The sequence below is a fragment of the Pelmatolapia mariae genome, linkage group LG14 (assembly GCF_036321145.2).
Source record: "Pelmatolapia mariae isolate MD_Pm_ZW linkage group LG14, Pm_UMD_F_2, whole genome shotgun sequence".
NCBI classification, from domain to species: Eukaryota; Metazoa; Chordata; class Actinopteri; order Cichliformes; family Cichlidae; genus Pelmatolapia; species Pelmatolapia mariae.
The window spans coordinates 11031081-11047553 of record NC_086239.1 but is presented as its reverse complement, the minus strand read 5'-3'; the positions used below and the strand labels follow the sequence as shown (position 1 = coordinate 11047553).

General features: G+C 39.4%; 1 protein-coding gene across 4 annotated transcripts in view; it reads left to right on the top strand.

The window, feature by feature from the left end:
- The window catches only part of igsf11 (immunoglobulin superfamily member 11), a 116467-nt gene extending 102282 nt beyond the window's left edge, over positions 1–14185 (top strand). For 3 of the 4 annotated variants that reach the window (XM_063492947.1, XM_063492949.1, XM_063492950.1), the window contains 5 exons: positions 3249–3456; positions 3883–4089; positions 6657–6779; positions 7932–8079; positions 10281–14185. In XM_063492947.1, coding sequence (XP_063349017.1) covers positions 3249–3456; positions 3883–4089; positions 6657–6779; positions 7932–8079; positions 10281–10839 — 1245 coding nt within the window. In that variant the 3' untranslated portion in view covers positions 10840–14185. The remainder of the gene's footprint in view (positions 1–3248; positions 3457–3882; positions 4090–6656; positions 6780–7931; positions 8080–10280) is intronic. The other variant, XM_063492948.1, reaches the window with a different exon arrangement.
- Positions 14186–16473: the final 2288 nt, after the last annotated feature.

The following is a 16473-nucleotide window of genomic DNA, read 5'->3' as shown; positions in this document are numbered from 1 at the left end:
GTCAAAGGATGAAACAGAGGTTTACCACTGGGCCAGTTGGGCGTCCAGCTAGTCCAGCTAGAGTTCTTAGGGCCGTCTGCCATCTGAGTGCCAGCCATGACCTCTTTTCTATCTGTTCATAGCCACAAAGCCAACCAGGTCACGCGAGGGAATGAGGTGATTTATACATACACATAGATACGGATGGATCGACATAGCGGACAGAGGCAAAATAAAAACAAGTCTACAAAAAGGAGGGCTTTTGGCATGCACCATAAATGCACCACTGTCCCCATGCTTGTGATTTTTAACATCCTTTTAAACATACATTGGCTTGATTTATTTCTCCATAATCCATTGGGCATTTGTTTCTGTTCCTAAAATTAATACCTGCAGAGTAGAAGGAGATAGAGTAGCCAAAATGGGCTTGATCTGCAGCACAGGTTAGGACCTGCTTTAATCCTCCACTTATTCATGCACACACTCAAAACGAGCACAGTCAAAACTGTGCGTGCGAGGCCGATTGATTGGATCGCTTTCACCAGGCATGCAGATTATATTGTTGGGTCATCAGGAATATAGAGCCAGGTCAGATCATGTGTTAGAGAAAGGAAACAGAGAGGTATGCACAAATGAACCTATTACAAAAAAAAACCACATAGAAGGAAAGAAAAGAATGGGCAGTTATTAAACGGAGGAACACTTATTGTGACATAACAGTCACAAACACTTCCATGCTCCACACACACACTTGCACACTCTGCTCACAACTGATACACTCCTTGTGACAAAATGTATCTACAGTGAAAGACACACACACGCAGAAGAGAGGCTCTCATCACAGCTGAGGAGCTGCCTATTCATCTGCACATAAGAGGACAAAGCGAGCGTGCTGCACTCAGGAAATTGCTGCCACGCAATTTACAATCGTTAAGCAGCGGTGGAGGACACGGCCACATACGCACTCCTGCACTTTCATCCAAACTATCATTCTCATGCATGCACGCGCACACGGAGCCGCGCACACTCACGCGAGAACACACTGGTGCTGGTTGCCTCTCCGCCTGGGTCTTTGAACAGTTCAATGAGGCCTCTTTTCAGCAAAGTGAATAGCCCCTCTGATTCCCCACCATGCTTTGTGTGTAGGCGTATGCGCCGTGCCACCGTGTGAGTTGGTGCGCGCGTGTCATGACTGCCAGACTTGTGTGCATGTACCGTGTGTTTGCGTGGGTCCTTCATCCTTTGTGTGGGCCCAGCTGAGGGGTGAGAGCTGTTTTGCATGTGGCTCGGCCTCACAAACGAGCTGTTCGGGCCAAATTTGAAGCCTCTGGGAAGCTTTTAAACAACTTGGTCTTTCATTGGCTTTTAATTTCGATCCTGAGACAAGATCAGCTCAACCTCAACCAAGTGTGGAGTCTGTGATTGTTCTCAAAGGTCACGGATGTAATGATAAAATGATAGCTTCTGCCTTAAGTTCCTGCTGGGTTTGACCTCTTTGTGCAGACGTCTGCCTGCATTGCTGCTGTCAGATTGGTCATATTGCAGTTTATATGTTTCTAATATAAAATGTTTTCAATTATGCATACCATTTAGTGCATGCTTTTATGTGAAGAGCCTTACAGTAGCATGAAAGCATACTTTTAGTGTGTACTTCTCCCCCTAAATCTACCCACTAAGCTAGAAAGGACCACTTACAAATGAAAAGGTTTTTTTTAGTTTGTCTGTTTGTTTGTTTGTTTGTTTCTTCCAGAGAAATAAGTCAGTTTGCTCCATTACTTATTCTGTCCACTGTCTATTTTTAGCCTCTGTGTAGAAATAGGTCTCCCTCTAGTGAGAGTGATGTGTAACACTAAAGGAAACGTCATCTACAGGTGAGGACAAAAATCATTCGTCCCCCTATGAAATCTAAAGTTATTGTTATTGTCAAAATTTTCCCAAGTGCTTGTTTAGGAGTGCAATGGATTTTGAATCCAGCATTTTTAACTTTACTAGCATAAATTATTTCTATTTGTGCACAATTCGGAAAAATAAAATTACCAGTCAATATTGAAATGCTCAAAGTTTGTAAAATGAAGTTAGAACTGAGTGTTATCTTTCAATTTAAACACAGTATAAAAACTTATGCAAGGGTTGGCGCTGTCAATTGAGAAAGCATCATACCAAAAACAAAATAAATCAGTTTAGACTGAATGCTCACAAAGCAGGAGATGGATATAAAAAGCTATCATAGCGTTTCAAGTGTCAAGAACTCAAGAAATTTAAGGAGAGCCATGCAGCACCGAACACAGAACAAGCCTGGCAGCGGTATGTGAATAACTTAGTCAAGTTGGGACAATGTAGTCTCAAAGAAGACAACAAGTACGCTAAGGACAACCTTTAGATTATGCATACTTGTTCAGATGAAATGAAACTAGAGCTCTTTGGCGAAAGAGATGCTGCTTGTGTTTGGAAAAAGAAGGGAGAGGCATCTGACTCAAAGAAGACCATCCCCACAGTGGAACACGGTGGTGGGAGTATCATGCTGTGGGGACGCTTTAGTGCAACTGGAATGGGCAATCCCCTCAGGGTGGAAAGAACCATGAGGAAAGAAGCATACATGAAGATTTTTGAAAGGAAACCTCAAGCATTCAGCAGCAAAACTAGGTTTAGGTTGTCATTTTGTTTTCAAACATGAGAACATCCTAAAACATGTGTCACTCCCAGTGAAGAGCTACCTCCTGAAAACCAAAGTGAACGTTACTGACTGGTCTGCACAAAGCCCAGACTTGAATCCCTATGAAAATCTTTGGGATGAACTGACAACCAAGGTCCATGCCAGAAGACCGTCAAATCTGGAGGAGCTTGAGAGAGTCATTAAAGAAGAATGGGCAGGGATTGCTCAGGCGATGTGGGTTAAACTTGTGGAAATTGCAAGAAACAACTGCAGGTTGTGATCCAGTCAATGCAAATGTTAGCATAAGGAGAGCCAAATAGTTTTTTTGGTTATTATTAAATAATTTTGGTTTCAGTGTGTAAAATACAAATAGGATGTTTGGAAAATCTGTGTTCCCTGTTCTGTTTAACAGCACTTGGGAAATACTTTTGAAAAAACATTTTCAATGGAGGAAAGGGGTAATAATTTAGTCCTCATCTGTATCTTTTAAATTACAGTAAAAGTGGCACTGTGTGCAACAGTATTTTCCCTCAGTACAAGGGAAATTGAAATTTTGATTTCTTTTGATGACTAAATATTGAGTTTAATTAAAATTTTTCTCTGGTCCCTTATCCAGGTGATAATTTACCAGGGCGGTCGGGTCTTCAGCCTCTCCAACCACCTCAACGGTCGTGTGGGCTTCGTTGCCACCATGCCAAGCACAAGTGCCTCCATCTTCATCAACAACACCCAGGTGTCCGACACTGGGACCTACCAGTGCCTGGTCAACAACCTCCCAGACAGAGGGGGGCGCAGCATTGGTGTCGTTGGACTCACAGTGTTGGGTAGTGTACACCAGCACATTTCTTTCATTATTCTTTCCACAACTCCAAAAATAAAAAGGAGAAAAGGAAAGCGTTGCCCACTTCACAACCTGAGAGCACGTGGTGCTCACTTTTTAAAAAAATGCATCTCAAGTGCCAGCTAATAACAGTAAAGGACCAAAAAAGAAGGTTTTGTCTTATTTTCTTCTCTACCATCTGCAGATCTTTATTAAAGAAAGATAAACAGCACAATCATCACTGTGGCAAAGTGGAAACCGTTCAGTTTGTCAGGAGTCCTTTTAATAAGAAAACATCATATTTGACTGTTTGATTAATGAGATTCTGCACATTTTTTAAATTATGTAATTCTCTCCCCTATTTGGAAAAAAATTAGTTGTCTTTTGTAAAGTGGTTAACGCACCACCACCCACTCTCTCCATCTGCCAGTGCCCCCCTCGGTGCCAGCGTGTCGAATCCAGGGAACGCTGGATGTAGGCAGTGACATCATGCTGATCTGCAAATCAGAGGAAGGTATTCCCACGCCGTCCTACTCCTGGGAGAAGCTGGACGCGCTGCCCAAGCTGCCGCACAACGCCATGCAAGGTATTACAAACAAGCTGGCCATCGGAGTTCCCTTTTGCCCCACCTTCGCTGGTAAATCTCACACGCATAGCGTAGCTCAGACTCCAAATCACTGCCACCTGTCATGTGCCAGGCCTGAACTACTGCCCCCTTCCGCTGACCCTGCTGAGGGTGATGATGGATGGATGTAGTGACTCGAACCTGTGAATTTGTGAATGAGCTTGTGTGTGTGTCAGCAATGTGTTTCTGTAAGTGAGCAAAGTGATATTGCTTTGTGGTGCTCCTTCCTCATGCTGAATACCAACTCCGCCTACACGTGCCATTGTGAGATCTGCAGTTGTGTCATTGCTGTGACCGCAATACATACAATAACCTTCTTCTGCCATCCAGTGTTTAATAATTACAGAAACCGGAGTTGCATTTGGTTTTCAGCATCAGAGAGGACTGGTGTGGTGCACTCTCCTTTCTTTTCCAGCTGTGCCCACTGCACAGTGAAATAATATTCATCACTGGTATCTTTCTTTGTCTGTACACTACTGGTCAGTAGAAAGCCCACTGTGCAAAAGTCACATCAATTGCAGACAGCAGATTATCATAAAAGTGAAACAGTCTTCTGTTAACAGGTATGAGTCCAATTATCTGAGCACTTGCAGAGGGAGAATAGGAAATATGTACTCAGTAAATCATAATTGCAAATTAGGCTGCAAAGGTGGTTGAATAAATGTCAATTATCTTCTTTTGTGATATGCTAATTTGCAATTTTGGCAATCAGGCCTTTGAAATGATAACATCGAAAAGAGCTTCAAAGAATCTGACTCACCACAAAATGGAGTGGCGTTAGCACAAATGAACAAACAAACAACAAAGACACAAAAACAACCTGTCACAAAAACATTTTTTTTTTAAATAATCTAGATTTTGGAAACCAATTCTTTGTTTGTTTGTTTTTTTTTCTTTCTTTTTTTTTCAATATTTCAGTTAGACTGTAAAGTTTCGTCTGTGTGCAAGAGTATTTTTAATGTGTATTGGTGCACACTGTTCATTTCAGTTCATTTCAGTTTTATTTATATAGCACCAAATCACAACAGTTGCCCCAAGGCGTTTTATATTGTAAAGTAAAGAAGCTAAAATAATACAGAGAAAACCCCAACAGTCAAGTGAGCACCTATGAGCAAGCACTTCGTGACAGTGGGAAGGAAAAACTGCCTTTTAACAGGAAGAAACCTCTGGCAGAACCAGGCTCAGGGAGGGGCGGGGCCATGTGCTGCAACCAGCTAGGGGAGGGGAAGCCAAAAGCCACACTGTGGAAGAGAGCCAACAATGAATAATAACACATGCTTAAATGCAGAATGCATGCATGGGATGTCCCCAGCAGCCTAGGCCTAGGTCACCTGATCGAGCCCTAACTATATAGTAGAGAGGGTGTCTCTCTCCTGAATCCAAACTGGGAGCTGGTTCCACAGAAGAGGGGCCTGAAAGCTGAAGGCTCCCATTCTACTTTTAAATACTCTAGGAACCACAAGTAAGCCAGCAGTTTAAGTGCTCTAATGGGGTGATACAGTACTATGAGCTCTTTAAGATAAGATGGTGCCTGATCATTCCAGACCTTCTATGTGAGGAAAAGGATTTTCCAATTTGATTCTGGGTTTAACAGGGAAACAATGAAATAATACTCTCTCTCTTTCTAGTCCCTGTGAATCTTGTCCTGCAGTTTTAGATCAGCTGAATACTTTAAGTTTTTAGGAAAACCTGATAATAATGAATTGCAGTAGTCAAGCCTAGAATTAATAAGTAGTTTTTAGTCCATGCATTTATGGAACAGACTAGCAGCCATAAAAAAAAAATCCACTTCATAAGTGAAAAAAACACATTTGTTAGCTTGTTTTGCAACATGTAGCCCAAAATATGACTCACTACTGAGGTTATACTTATAGCTGCAGGTATTATTTACAGTATAAATAATTTAACAGCCTCTAAAATAAATTTTGCATTAATGTATAATATATTAAGTATTTACCTTTTGATGACTACATTTGACATGTCTGCTTACATTAAAAAAATAACCTGCAACAACAAACAAACATAACAAATGTATCTTTAAATATTCACGTTTGTTTTCTTCTGCTTGCATTTCATTCAAACTGTAAAGGGATCCTGGAATCCAGTGCCACTCCTAATCCTCTGTGTGTTTAGTTTGACGCAGACAGCTATGACATCTGTCATGTCATTGCTAAGAGAACAGTTAAAGATCTGGCTGACTTCCTCTACAGCGGAAATATAAGATAAGAACAAATAAATAAATAAATAAAAGCTTATGCAATTTAAATGAATCCAGTAGTGTACAGCTCTATGGTTATAATCTCACAACTCAACCCTTTCATCATTTATGAAAAAGGAATCTTCAGTTTTATTGTTCTACTGAACAACATATTTGCACAACTGGGATTAAGAAGACAATAGCACCCTCTGTTGGTAGTTAGTATAACTTGTTCAGCTGAAGTTTTTAAAAGTATAAATCAATATAAGTGTGGTTGAATTATTTAAATGTGCGAGTTACAACACAGGGTCCATATGGTTGTGTTTTAGAAACTTTAATTACTATGTGGCTCTCTGTATGTGCGTGTGTTTGTGTCCTTTAGACCAGATGCAGGGCACTGTCACACTGAGAAACATCAGCACCACCACCTCAGGACTCTACCAGTGCACATCCAGCAACGCTATCGGAAAGAGCACTTGTCTGCTGAACCTGCAGGTTGTTGCACGTAAGTATACTCAAACATCACAGGCACGGGTAAGGTGACACGTGTCTGTTTGTTTAAGGCTGTGCATATAAAGATGGAAAGGCTGCTACTGGCAGAGCAGAAGTCTTCTCGGTGACTGACAGCCGTCAAACACAGACATAAGCAAACAAACAAATGTGACAAAATCCAGCCAAACAAAGGGCACAGTCAGAACTGCTTGCACATGGCAGCACTTGACATCTGACACCAGGAAAGAAAAACAGAGGTGATAAAAGTGACAGGGTCGGGCAGTTTTGATAGCTTGACAGAAAGGGCTGTAACATGTTGTTTTCTTTTGGTCATCTGACAGTGTGTGACAGGACGGGGCTCTGTACCAGAGTGCTGAGTCTGCCAGACATGCCAGACTTGTGATTTGCTGACACAATACAGACGTAAAGGCTCGTGAATGAGATTTTATTTTATTTTTTTATTAAAAACAATTTGAATCCATTAATTATGACAAAGAGATTGCTTTTTACAAAGCCATATATTAAATAAAAGGCATGATGTATATGTTTAACATGGATTGTCCCAAACTCTTTTTGACAAAGTTAGTCAGACGTTAGACTTGAAAGTATTTTATTTATTTATTTATTTTGGCAAGTACATCTGTTGTGTAAAGTTGTGTCAGCTGGGTGCTGAAAATTGTTATTTGGCACAGAAAAGGTCAGTTTAGTACATCTGGGGCTCTTTCATTAAAGCAAGATAAAGTTTTCAATATTGAAAAATGGGTTGTTTTTTATATTTAATTTTTTTTTTTTTGGACGATTTGGACGCTGCCAGCCTCGGTGGGCAATTGCCTGATGTCGGAGGAGAATCAGTTGTTCTAGTTTAAGTGACTTTCAGCATATAAAAGCTGCACTGTGTGCTCAGTCAGTTATTATCAAGTGTGGACCACACCTTATTTTGTGTCTTATTGTAGTGACACCTTATATTATTCTGAAAGACCTGATATACAGATCTAGTGATATATTTTAGGAGCTATATTAAACAAATACATTTTTTGATTCTCTGCTCTGTGTGTAATGAAATGAAATCTGTTTACTAGATAATTTTTTTAAGTATAGTTTTGGCCAACCCATCCAGCTCTCTTGTCATTTTCAAATGTCGTTCTCTTGTCTGTCTGTCCTGCAGCCCAGCCTCAGAGTGTAGGTCTGATAGCAGGAACCATTGCCACAGGAGTCCTGGCAGTCGTCATCTGTTCCCTGTTAGTGGTGGTCACGCTCTTCTATTGGAAGAACAAGAACAAATATGATGAGGAGGAGATCCCCAATGAGATCAGGTTTGGCTTTGGTTGCTGTTTTTCCATCGTTCTTTTTTTCTTTTTCATTACTATGTGGCTGGTGTGAAAGTGCATCTGCAAGCTTGTACGCTCACCACGTTTACTCAGTATGTCTGTAACCTGTAACGCAGCGGCACTGACACGCTGAACTTTTATGGAGAGCACATTTTCAGTTTTTGCTGACTGTGTCAAAAAGGTGATAATTCTGCTTTAGTATTGAGGCCACGCTGTGCTGGGTGCTTGTACTAGACAACATACATTTGAAGTGTTCCTAAAGATTTGCCCCCTAAATGCACTGTGTGCTTATGGAATGAACAAAATATTTGGAAGATTTTTCAATGAAATGCAGTTCAGTAGACCACCATCACAACACACAATGGAATCAGTCAACAAAAGCAAGGCTTTACGGCAGACTGTTGGATGGTAGTAGATTGCACTATGCTTGATCAAGTGGCTTATGGGTGTAGTTTATGTATTTATTCAGACTGAATACATTTATATTTAAAGATAAGTTTTTATTTGTCCAGTGACTGATGTGTAGGAGCCATAAAGAATGCGTTTACCTTATAAGGTGTTAAGGCTATTAGGATGCAGGAGCGTTTCCAGAATTTTTTTTAATGAAGGGGCACAGAGGGAACCAAGAGCCAAGGGGGCGGGAAATCAGAAAAATATTTCAACTTCCTATATAAAAATATATAATATAGAATTTTTCATAATCGTATATGTTATATTGTTTAAACATTATTTGTTGCTATATGTAATTTTACTGCCAAATAAGCAGCTAAAGATTTCAAATAAATTGTGTTGGGATGTCTGGTTCCAAAAATAAAGTGGAGTAGAAGTAGAAAGTAGCATAACATAGAAATACTTCTTATAAATAAAGTACCAGTAGTATCCAGTATCCATACTGTCTGTTACTATCAGGTGAAAAGCTGTTTAACAGTCCAGCTTTTCTCCATTTTGTGCAGTTTTTGTATTTTGTCATCAAAGTGTTTTGTTTGTTTCTCAAAATTAAGCAGCTCTTTAGTCAGTCTTTCCACGACATTGCTTACACTTAATATAGAGTTTCTGTTGAAGTAAAGCAGGGTTTGTTTACTGAGCTAATCACATACTTAGTGTTTCAGAAGGTTGCAGGGTGACATTTATGGCCTGTCTGATGTATTTTAAAAATCAACAACATGCAGCGTTCGCTTTGTGCTTCCTGTTGTAGAACATTAAGCGTGTTAGCACTGAAAGCTGTGAAAACTACACCAGTAATTGGCTTAAATTTTACGTTATTGTATTTTGCACAACTCTGTTGCTTGTGAAGCTCGCACACAAGAATTTCACTCACATGTACTGTACCAGTGTACCTGCGCATGTGATGTGACAATAAAAGTGATTTGATTTGATTTGATTTGATTTGATTTAAATGTTCTTCCTAATTACAGGCTAGTTTGTCTTTTAAAACCTCTGTCAGTTGTTTACCTTAGCTGCAAATTTGCCACTAAATTACTCCAGGACTCATTTGGAGGATAAATTAGTATACTTTCAGATATCTGTAGCTTTGAGTAACTGAGATAGCAATAAAACTGTCAGTCCACCCTTAAACTTCTGCTTTTCCTCAACAGAAAATCACAAAGGATACACTTGATCTCATATGCCTCAGGAGCTCAACTCCATTTCCTCATGAAAATAGAAAAACAGAAAGGCAGGAAGTTTTTGTCGGCTTCATTTGAAATACTTTTGAATACATTCAAAATTATTTTATCATAGTTTCACATTTTTTGTTGCTTTACTCGCACACGGCTTCGCAATGATTATCACATTATATTTAATAGGCTCCACGAAGATCAGAGTGCACACATGAATACATAAGCACCTTGTAGATTCTCAGTAGAACTTTTGCTGCACTGTGAAGCTGAATTAATCTTTTATGGAAATTTGTGCTAAATATATGAAGCTGAACTAATTGGCCTTCACTTCTTGTATTACTTACATCTTTACAAAGAGCAGTATTTGTGATCTTTTGCTTTGCTATAAATGCACAGGATTAACAAAATAAATATCATAAAATTTTGTTTAATGAAAAACAGTTTTCTAATGTTTTTTCTTGTGTAAACCATAAACGTTGGTACAGGCAGTTATTGTAATCTGCATGTAAAACTGTAGACATGTAAAACATGTCTAACTGTGCTCTCTTTCAAATGTCTCCTCAACAGAGAGGATGACCTTCCTCCTAAGAGGTCATCATCAGTAAAGGCTTTCCATGCCGACGCGTCCTCCTCAGAGAATGACACGCTCACGTCTACCAACACGTACAACAGTCGTTACTGGCACAACCCCAAACCCAACTATGACACCAACTCCTACACGCGCTACAATGGAGACGCTCGCCAGACCTACTCTGCCGCTGCTCACGGCACGCACGGACACGGCCCAGGCCAAGGCCAGAACGCAGCACAAAGCCACGGCGCAGCAGTGACAGCTCCAGGCTCAACCCCGCTCTCCCGCCACCCCCCGCCCACGACAGCAACGACGTCGTTTGCCAACGGCAGCCACACCCTCCCGCCACCAAAGACTCTGGTGGTCACCACAAACTCTGCCCCCTCCCCTCCCAACATGGTGCGCAGCAATGGCACTGTGAGCCTCAAACCGGTGGTGACGTCCGCACATGGGCAACACACACACTCCTACGCCGTGAGCCAGGCCACTCTGGAGCGGATGGGGGCGGTGCCAGTCATGGTACCTGCCCAGAGCAGAGCGGGCTCACTTGTTTGAAATTGAGTTAGAGGAACTGTTAGCTTTCAAAACGAGACTGAATGAGCGTTCGGTTACAATGTTTGAAATCCACCGATGAGAAGCAGACTAAATATGGGCTGAAACAGCCCGCTGCCCTTTACAGCTGTGTCTTTCTGTATGTCTCGACCTTTTTATCTCCAAACAAACTGGGATTTTACAGTGCAGAGTTCATTTGATGCCAATTCCTTGATGGACCGGTGTTTTTTTTCTTTTGTTTGTTTTTTCTAGAGAAGCGCTACGTGGTATCTGATCATCCCCTTAACTGGTTGGATTTCATTGGTGGGTTCAGTAGGAACTATTTTTAAAACCATCTGGATGATTTCCCAAAGCTGGCGTGAAACATCCTACAGAACCTGGATTCCCAGGTGTTTTTCAGGGCTGGATCATTGTGATGATTGATTTCTTTTGTTTGTTTGTTTGTTTGTTTTTTTAAAGCAACGCACATCACAGTGTGTCCATTCTGCATGGTCAGACAAAAGCAAGCTTGGATTCTTAAATAAATGCATGTGATCCCTGATTCAGAACATAACAAGTTCGCTCTTTTTTTCCATTTGTTTGTTTGTTTTTCATTTCTGTTGTAATTTTGGTTGAGGGTAATGATAGAGATGATGAGGATTATACATGAAAACGTGAATGTTTAAAGTCTGTTGGCAGTACCCCAAAGATGAAGGTGTGAATGAAATGATGGGGTTTCAAATGGCCTTAGAAGCTCGTAAAGGCCACTGGGTGTTACTGGGTGCAATAAAAGGCATAACATACATTAAGTCACTGAATGAAAACTTTTTAATTAAGTTTTTGCACTTTTCAGAACTATTTTATATAACCCTCACTGATTTTTGAATAATAGTCTTACTAACAATATGCTTTTCCCATAAAATCTAAAGTTTATCACACATACAGAACAGTGGTAATATTTGAAGAGGGCACCAGAGAAAAAATTGGTGCCACTTTCCCAACAGAAAGCTACTGTCCTCCAGATGGAGATGGATCTTAGTGTTTGCTGTCCTTATTCTTGCTGTTGTCCTAGCCTGGTTCATGACACATCACTGCTGCTTTCACATGAAATAAGCTGACCGCTTATTTCATAAATGATTTTTTAAAAACACAGAGATAAATATATATTTAAAGCTGATTTTTTTCTCTCTGTCAAAATATTTTTTTTAATGTACATATTGCAGATTGTAAATCAAAGAAAATACACATCTAACACATATTTTACAACTCACATGTCTTAATTTGAAAACAGGTTTTTTTCTGCTACATTGGTAACAAGCTAGGTTTCATAGACTGTGCTACTGGTTTCAGTGAAGGGTTTCATTAGGAGATGTGGGGTAAATACAGTGTTTTAACACGGATGGCTATGTGTTTCATTACAGCTTATGATATGTGTGTTGTATAAGGTACTGTATTTCTGACCCTCCATATTTGTATTCCAACCAAATTTCAACATGTCCCACCTTTCCAAATTTAGCCATATTCATTTCTTTTTGTGCCTGAAGGCACAGTTTCTTATAAATCCTTCTAGCAACGATGCAATATTGGACACAGCCGCTTTTCAAGGTAAATGCAGTATTGGAAAATGTGTGTGTGTGTGTGTGTTTGTTGGAAAAGTTAAAATGTGCTGTTTAGCATTTTAAAGTCTTACTAGACGAAAAACTTAGAGAGCAAGTGTTCTGTAACAAATGCAATTGTGTCACTTGTGTCACAAAAAAATTGTTTTATATAGATGACTTAGCTCATGTAATCAGGGGTTGATGTTTATTTACTTTAACTCTTCGTACAATTTGCCTACGTACTCTTTTTGGAAATAACAGGATTTCTGCACTGATTACTAAAAAATGTGACCTGATTTTTTTCTTATTCATTAGATACACACTATCTGACTAAACCGATGACAAGTAAACAGATGTGCTCTTCAAATCTTTAATAGAAGTAAGAAAAAAGTTGTCTGTAGCTGAAAAAACCTCCATCCAACCATGACACTTCCTCCAACGTGCTTTCCAGCTGGGATGAGGTTTTGGTGTTTTTGTGCAGTGCCTTTTTCCTTCCAAACATACTTTGTGCGTTTTTGATAAAAGGTCAAATTTTCTCATCAGTCCATGTACGGGCTCAGAACTTTTTCAAACTTTAAAATCAAGCATTCTCCTTCTTCTTCTTCTTCTTGTATTTTTAATTGGCTGTCATGTTCTTGTGAGAACTGAAGGTGTCTCACTGTTAACCTTTTTTTCTCCTACTCTTTCATTTCACCTCTTTCCAAAACCAAATTGTATTTATCCATAGCTATGACTTGGAAGTACGCTCATACCACATTTGATGAGTAATCAGTTTAGAAATACTTGCACTTTTCAAAAGGTAACTTAAAGTCAATATTTGAACATTTTTAAATGAAATACTGATTTTCAGTACTCACTGAAATCCCACCAAATATTTTGATAATGGGAGCAATAAATATTAAGTTATACAGGCCTAATATGTTATGATGTTAATGTCCTGACAGTTACGTGTGCTTCACCATAACCCAGAATTGCTTTTCTGACATTATAACGGCTGGTACTTTGGATCTCCATATTCTTCATTTATTCAGTATTCAGTTTACATTAATCAGTTACTCCAGTATCATAAACTGACTTGCTCATGTATGGTCTGACTACATGGACCCATTTCTTTCTTTGTTTTTCTTTGATGCTGTCTACAGTGCTGGAGAGCTACGGCACTTGAACACACTGATTTTAAATAGAGAAAGGCTAAACGAGGGCAGATGGTCAAAGATCAGTGATCGCATCCCCTCCTTTTTGTCTGTCAGTGTTTTCATAATAAAGTCTTTGTGATTATTTCACTCACAATCTCTTCCAGTGTCCCTGCCCTGAACACTTTCTGAAAGCATTACTGAACTCTTATTCTAAGGCCTTTAGCTTTATTCCTAAAGAGAATGGAAAGTTCCAAAAGTAAAACTAAATGGAGTTTATTTGACTTTTGCTCTGCCCTCTGTTTTCAAGAGATAAGGCGGAAAGAGAGCACAATCAGTAGAAATCTACTGAGGTTTTAACCCATATTTAACAAACATCTCATCTTCTGCTGTTGGCTGGCAAGAACGATAAATAGACTGCATTTATATGGCGCTTTTCTGGTCTTAGTGACCATTCAAAGTGCTTAGTGTCAACAAGGTGGTAAATGGGTTGTGTATATAGATAAATGTGATATATTGCCAATAGTGAAACCAATCTGTAAATATGTAAAGAAAAAGAAACACATCTCATTCTGACTGTTGGGTTGAAATGAAATAGGAAAAATAACACTGGAGCTTGTAGTGAATAAATATTGTTAATACATCCTAGTTGGCATCCTGCTCATTTTGTGTATGTGTGCTTGTGACATGATGCAAACTCCCTAACTGTATTTCAGTGAATACATGCACTGAAATACACTGATACACTTTCAATTTCTTAGTAAGCAGTAATGACGAAGAAACTAGTGTATTAGAAATGCCAATGTCCAGATGTAGCTTAAAGATGTACACAAGACATAGTTTGTTGCAAAACCAGTGTTTCTAGACTTCTAACGAGCTTGAAAATCAGTATTTGGTATGAGCGCCTTTATTCTTTAACACAGCCTGAATCATTGGCAAGCTTTCTTGTAATGTCTTTAAGTTGCCTTCAGGAATACTTCTCCAGCCTACTTGAAGGACAAAATTCTCTCAAAGCTCTTTTTTTGATGCTGGCTTCTTTTTGTCTCACACTTTGTAAAATGATACCACACTCCTTAATGTTTATCCATAATGTTTAAGTCTGTGGAGGCCAATCCACAGACTGATACTGCTCCACTGTGTGGTTTTCTTTTCAAGTATGCTTTTACTGCATAGGCCTTATCTTTAGGTTCAACAGCTGACTGAAGTGTAGCCCCAAACCATGACAGATTCCACGGTGTTTTACAGATGGCTGTAGACACTCAGTGTCTCTCCTGATCTCCTCCGTACATATCGATGATCATTTGAACCAAAAATCTCACATTGGGATTTATCACTCCTTAAGACTCCTTGCCACTGATTTTCAATCCATTTCTTGTATAATCTGGCACACCTCCGTCATGCTTCCACTTCTGAGAAGACTTCAGTGAACAGTAGCTGCAGCAGCTGGAGGATCAGATGTATCGCTGAGGTTCTGCATCAGGTCTTTGCTGGATTTTTGTTCCTATTTCTAGGACATGACTTTCAGATACACTGCTATAGATAGGTTTGTTTTTTGTTTTTTTTTTAGGTCCGTCGCTTCTTTTGTCCTCCACTTATGTAGTTTCCTCAAGTAACAAGATATGATAAATTTCAATTAAAGAAACTGTGGGTCTAGCAAAATGCTTTAAGAGGCTGTAAACCAGGTGACAGAACCAATAATTGAATGCACGAATGTTCATCTATCCATCTATTTTTTTCTGCTTACATGGGGCATGCTTGCAGGGGTAGCAGCCTAAGCAAGGACACCCAGACCTCTCTCTCTCCAGCCATCTAAGTCAGCTTATAAAGAAATATAGAACAATTCCATTATGTAAATAATTTATACATGGCATTGATGATTTGAATCTGTTCAATAGTTTGTATATGACAACAACAACAACAACAACAACAACAACAACAACAACAACAACAACAACAACAACAATAATAATAATAATCATAATAATTTGAACATCCTCCCCTGCAGTTTTGGGAGGTGAAGACCTTTATTGAACCACTAGGGGGCACTATTTATTCATTCATGCAGCCTCTTCACTTATGTTCGTTCAAAAGAGTTCAAGGCAGTAAATTCCAAACCATTCATTATGAAAGGCAAAAGTATCCATCGGTAATGGAGTGAGTGTTAATGGACTCATTTAAATTCAGTTGAATAGGAGACTCCACTTGCAGTGGGCTGAACACTTGTCTTAATGCAGTCTTAATCAGTGCATTTGATTTCCATTAATCTTCAAGGTTCCATTTCTAATCTGAATTTCCACAAGCCTTCCTTTATTCCTCCTCTAGCTCATGTAAGCTTTAAAAATAAACCCAAGTGACCACTGGGACGACAGCTACAAAAAAGGCAAATGGACCTGAGAGTCCAGTCATTTAAAAAAAAAAAAATGGATGAGATCATCAGCTGAGGCTGTGCTTGTGCGTGTGCATACATGAGTTTCTGCTCACAATGCTGACAGATGCTGGTCTGTGTAATGAGCACAATTACAACAATTTTAACGGAATTTTCTTTCCAGTATTTTTTCCCATCTCCTTTCATGCAAAAGTTCATTCTTTATTTAATATCACATCTGAGCACAAAGCTAAGCATATTTTGTGTGTGAACACTTTTTTGAGTTTTGCCTGGCAGTTATGTTACCAAATGCACACCTTTTAATAACAATAATAATTTGATTGTGAATAACAGAGTGTAGTACAACATACACACAATCTTTACTCTATTGATCCTTTCAAAATGTCCTGAAGAAGTCTAAATTCTTGAAATAGTGTGGCTCCTCTCTCCTACAACAGTACAGTGTGTTTTATTACCTGATTGATTTCTGGCTGAATCGCCGGTTATTCTAGATGACCATGGCTGATTAGAATCTGCACAAAGCATTTAACTGTATTGAACA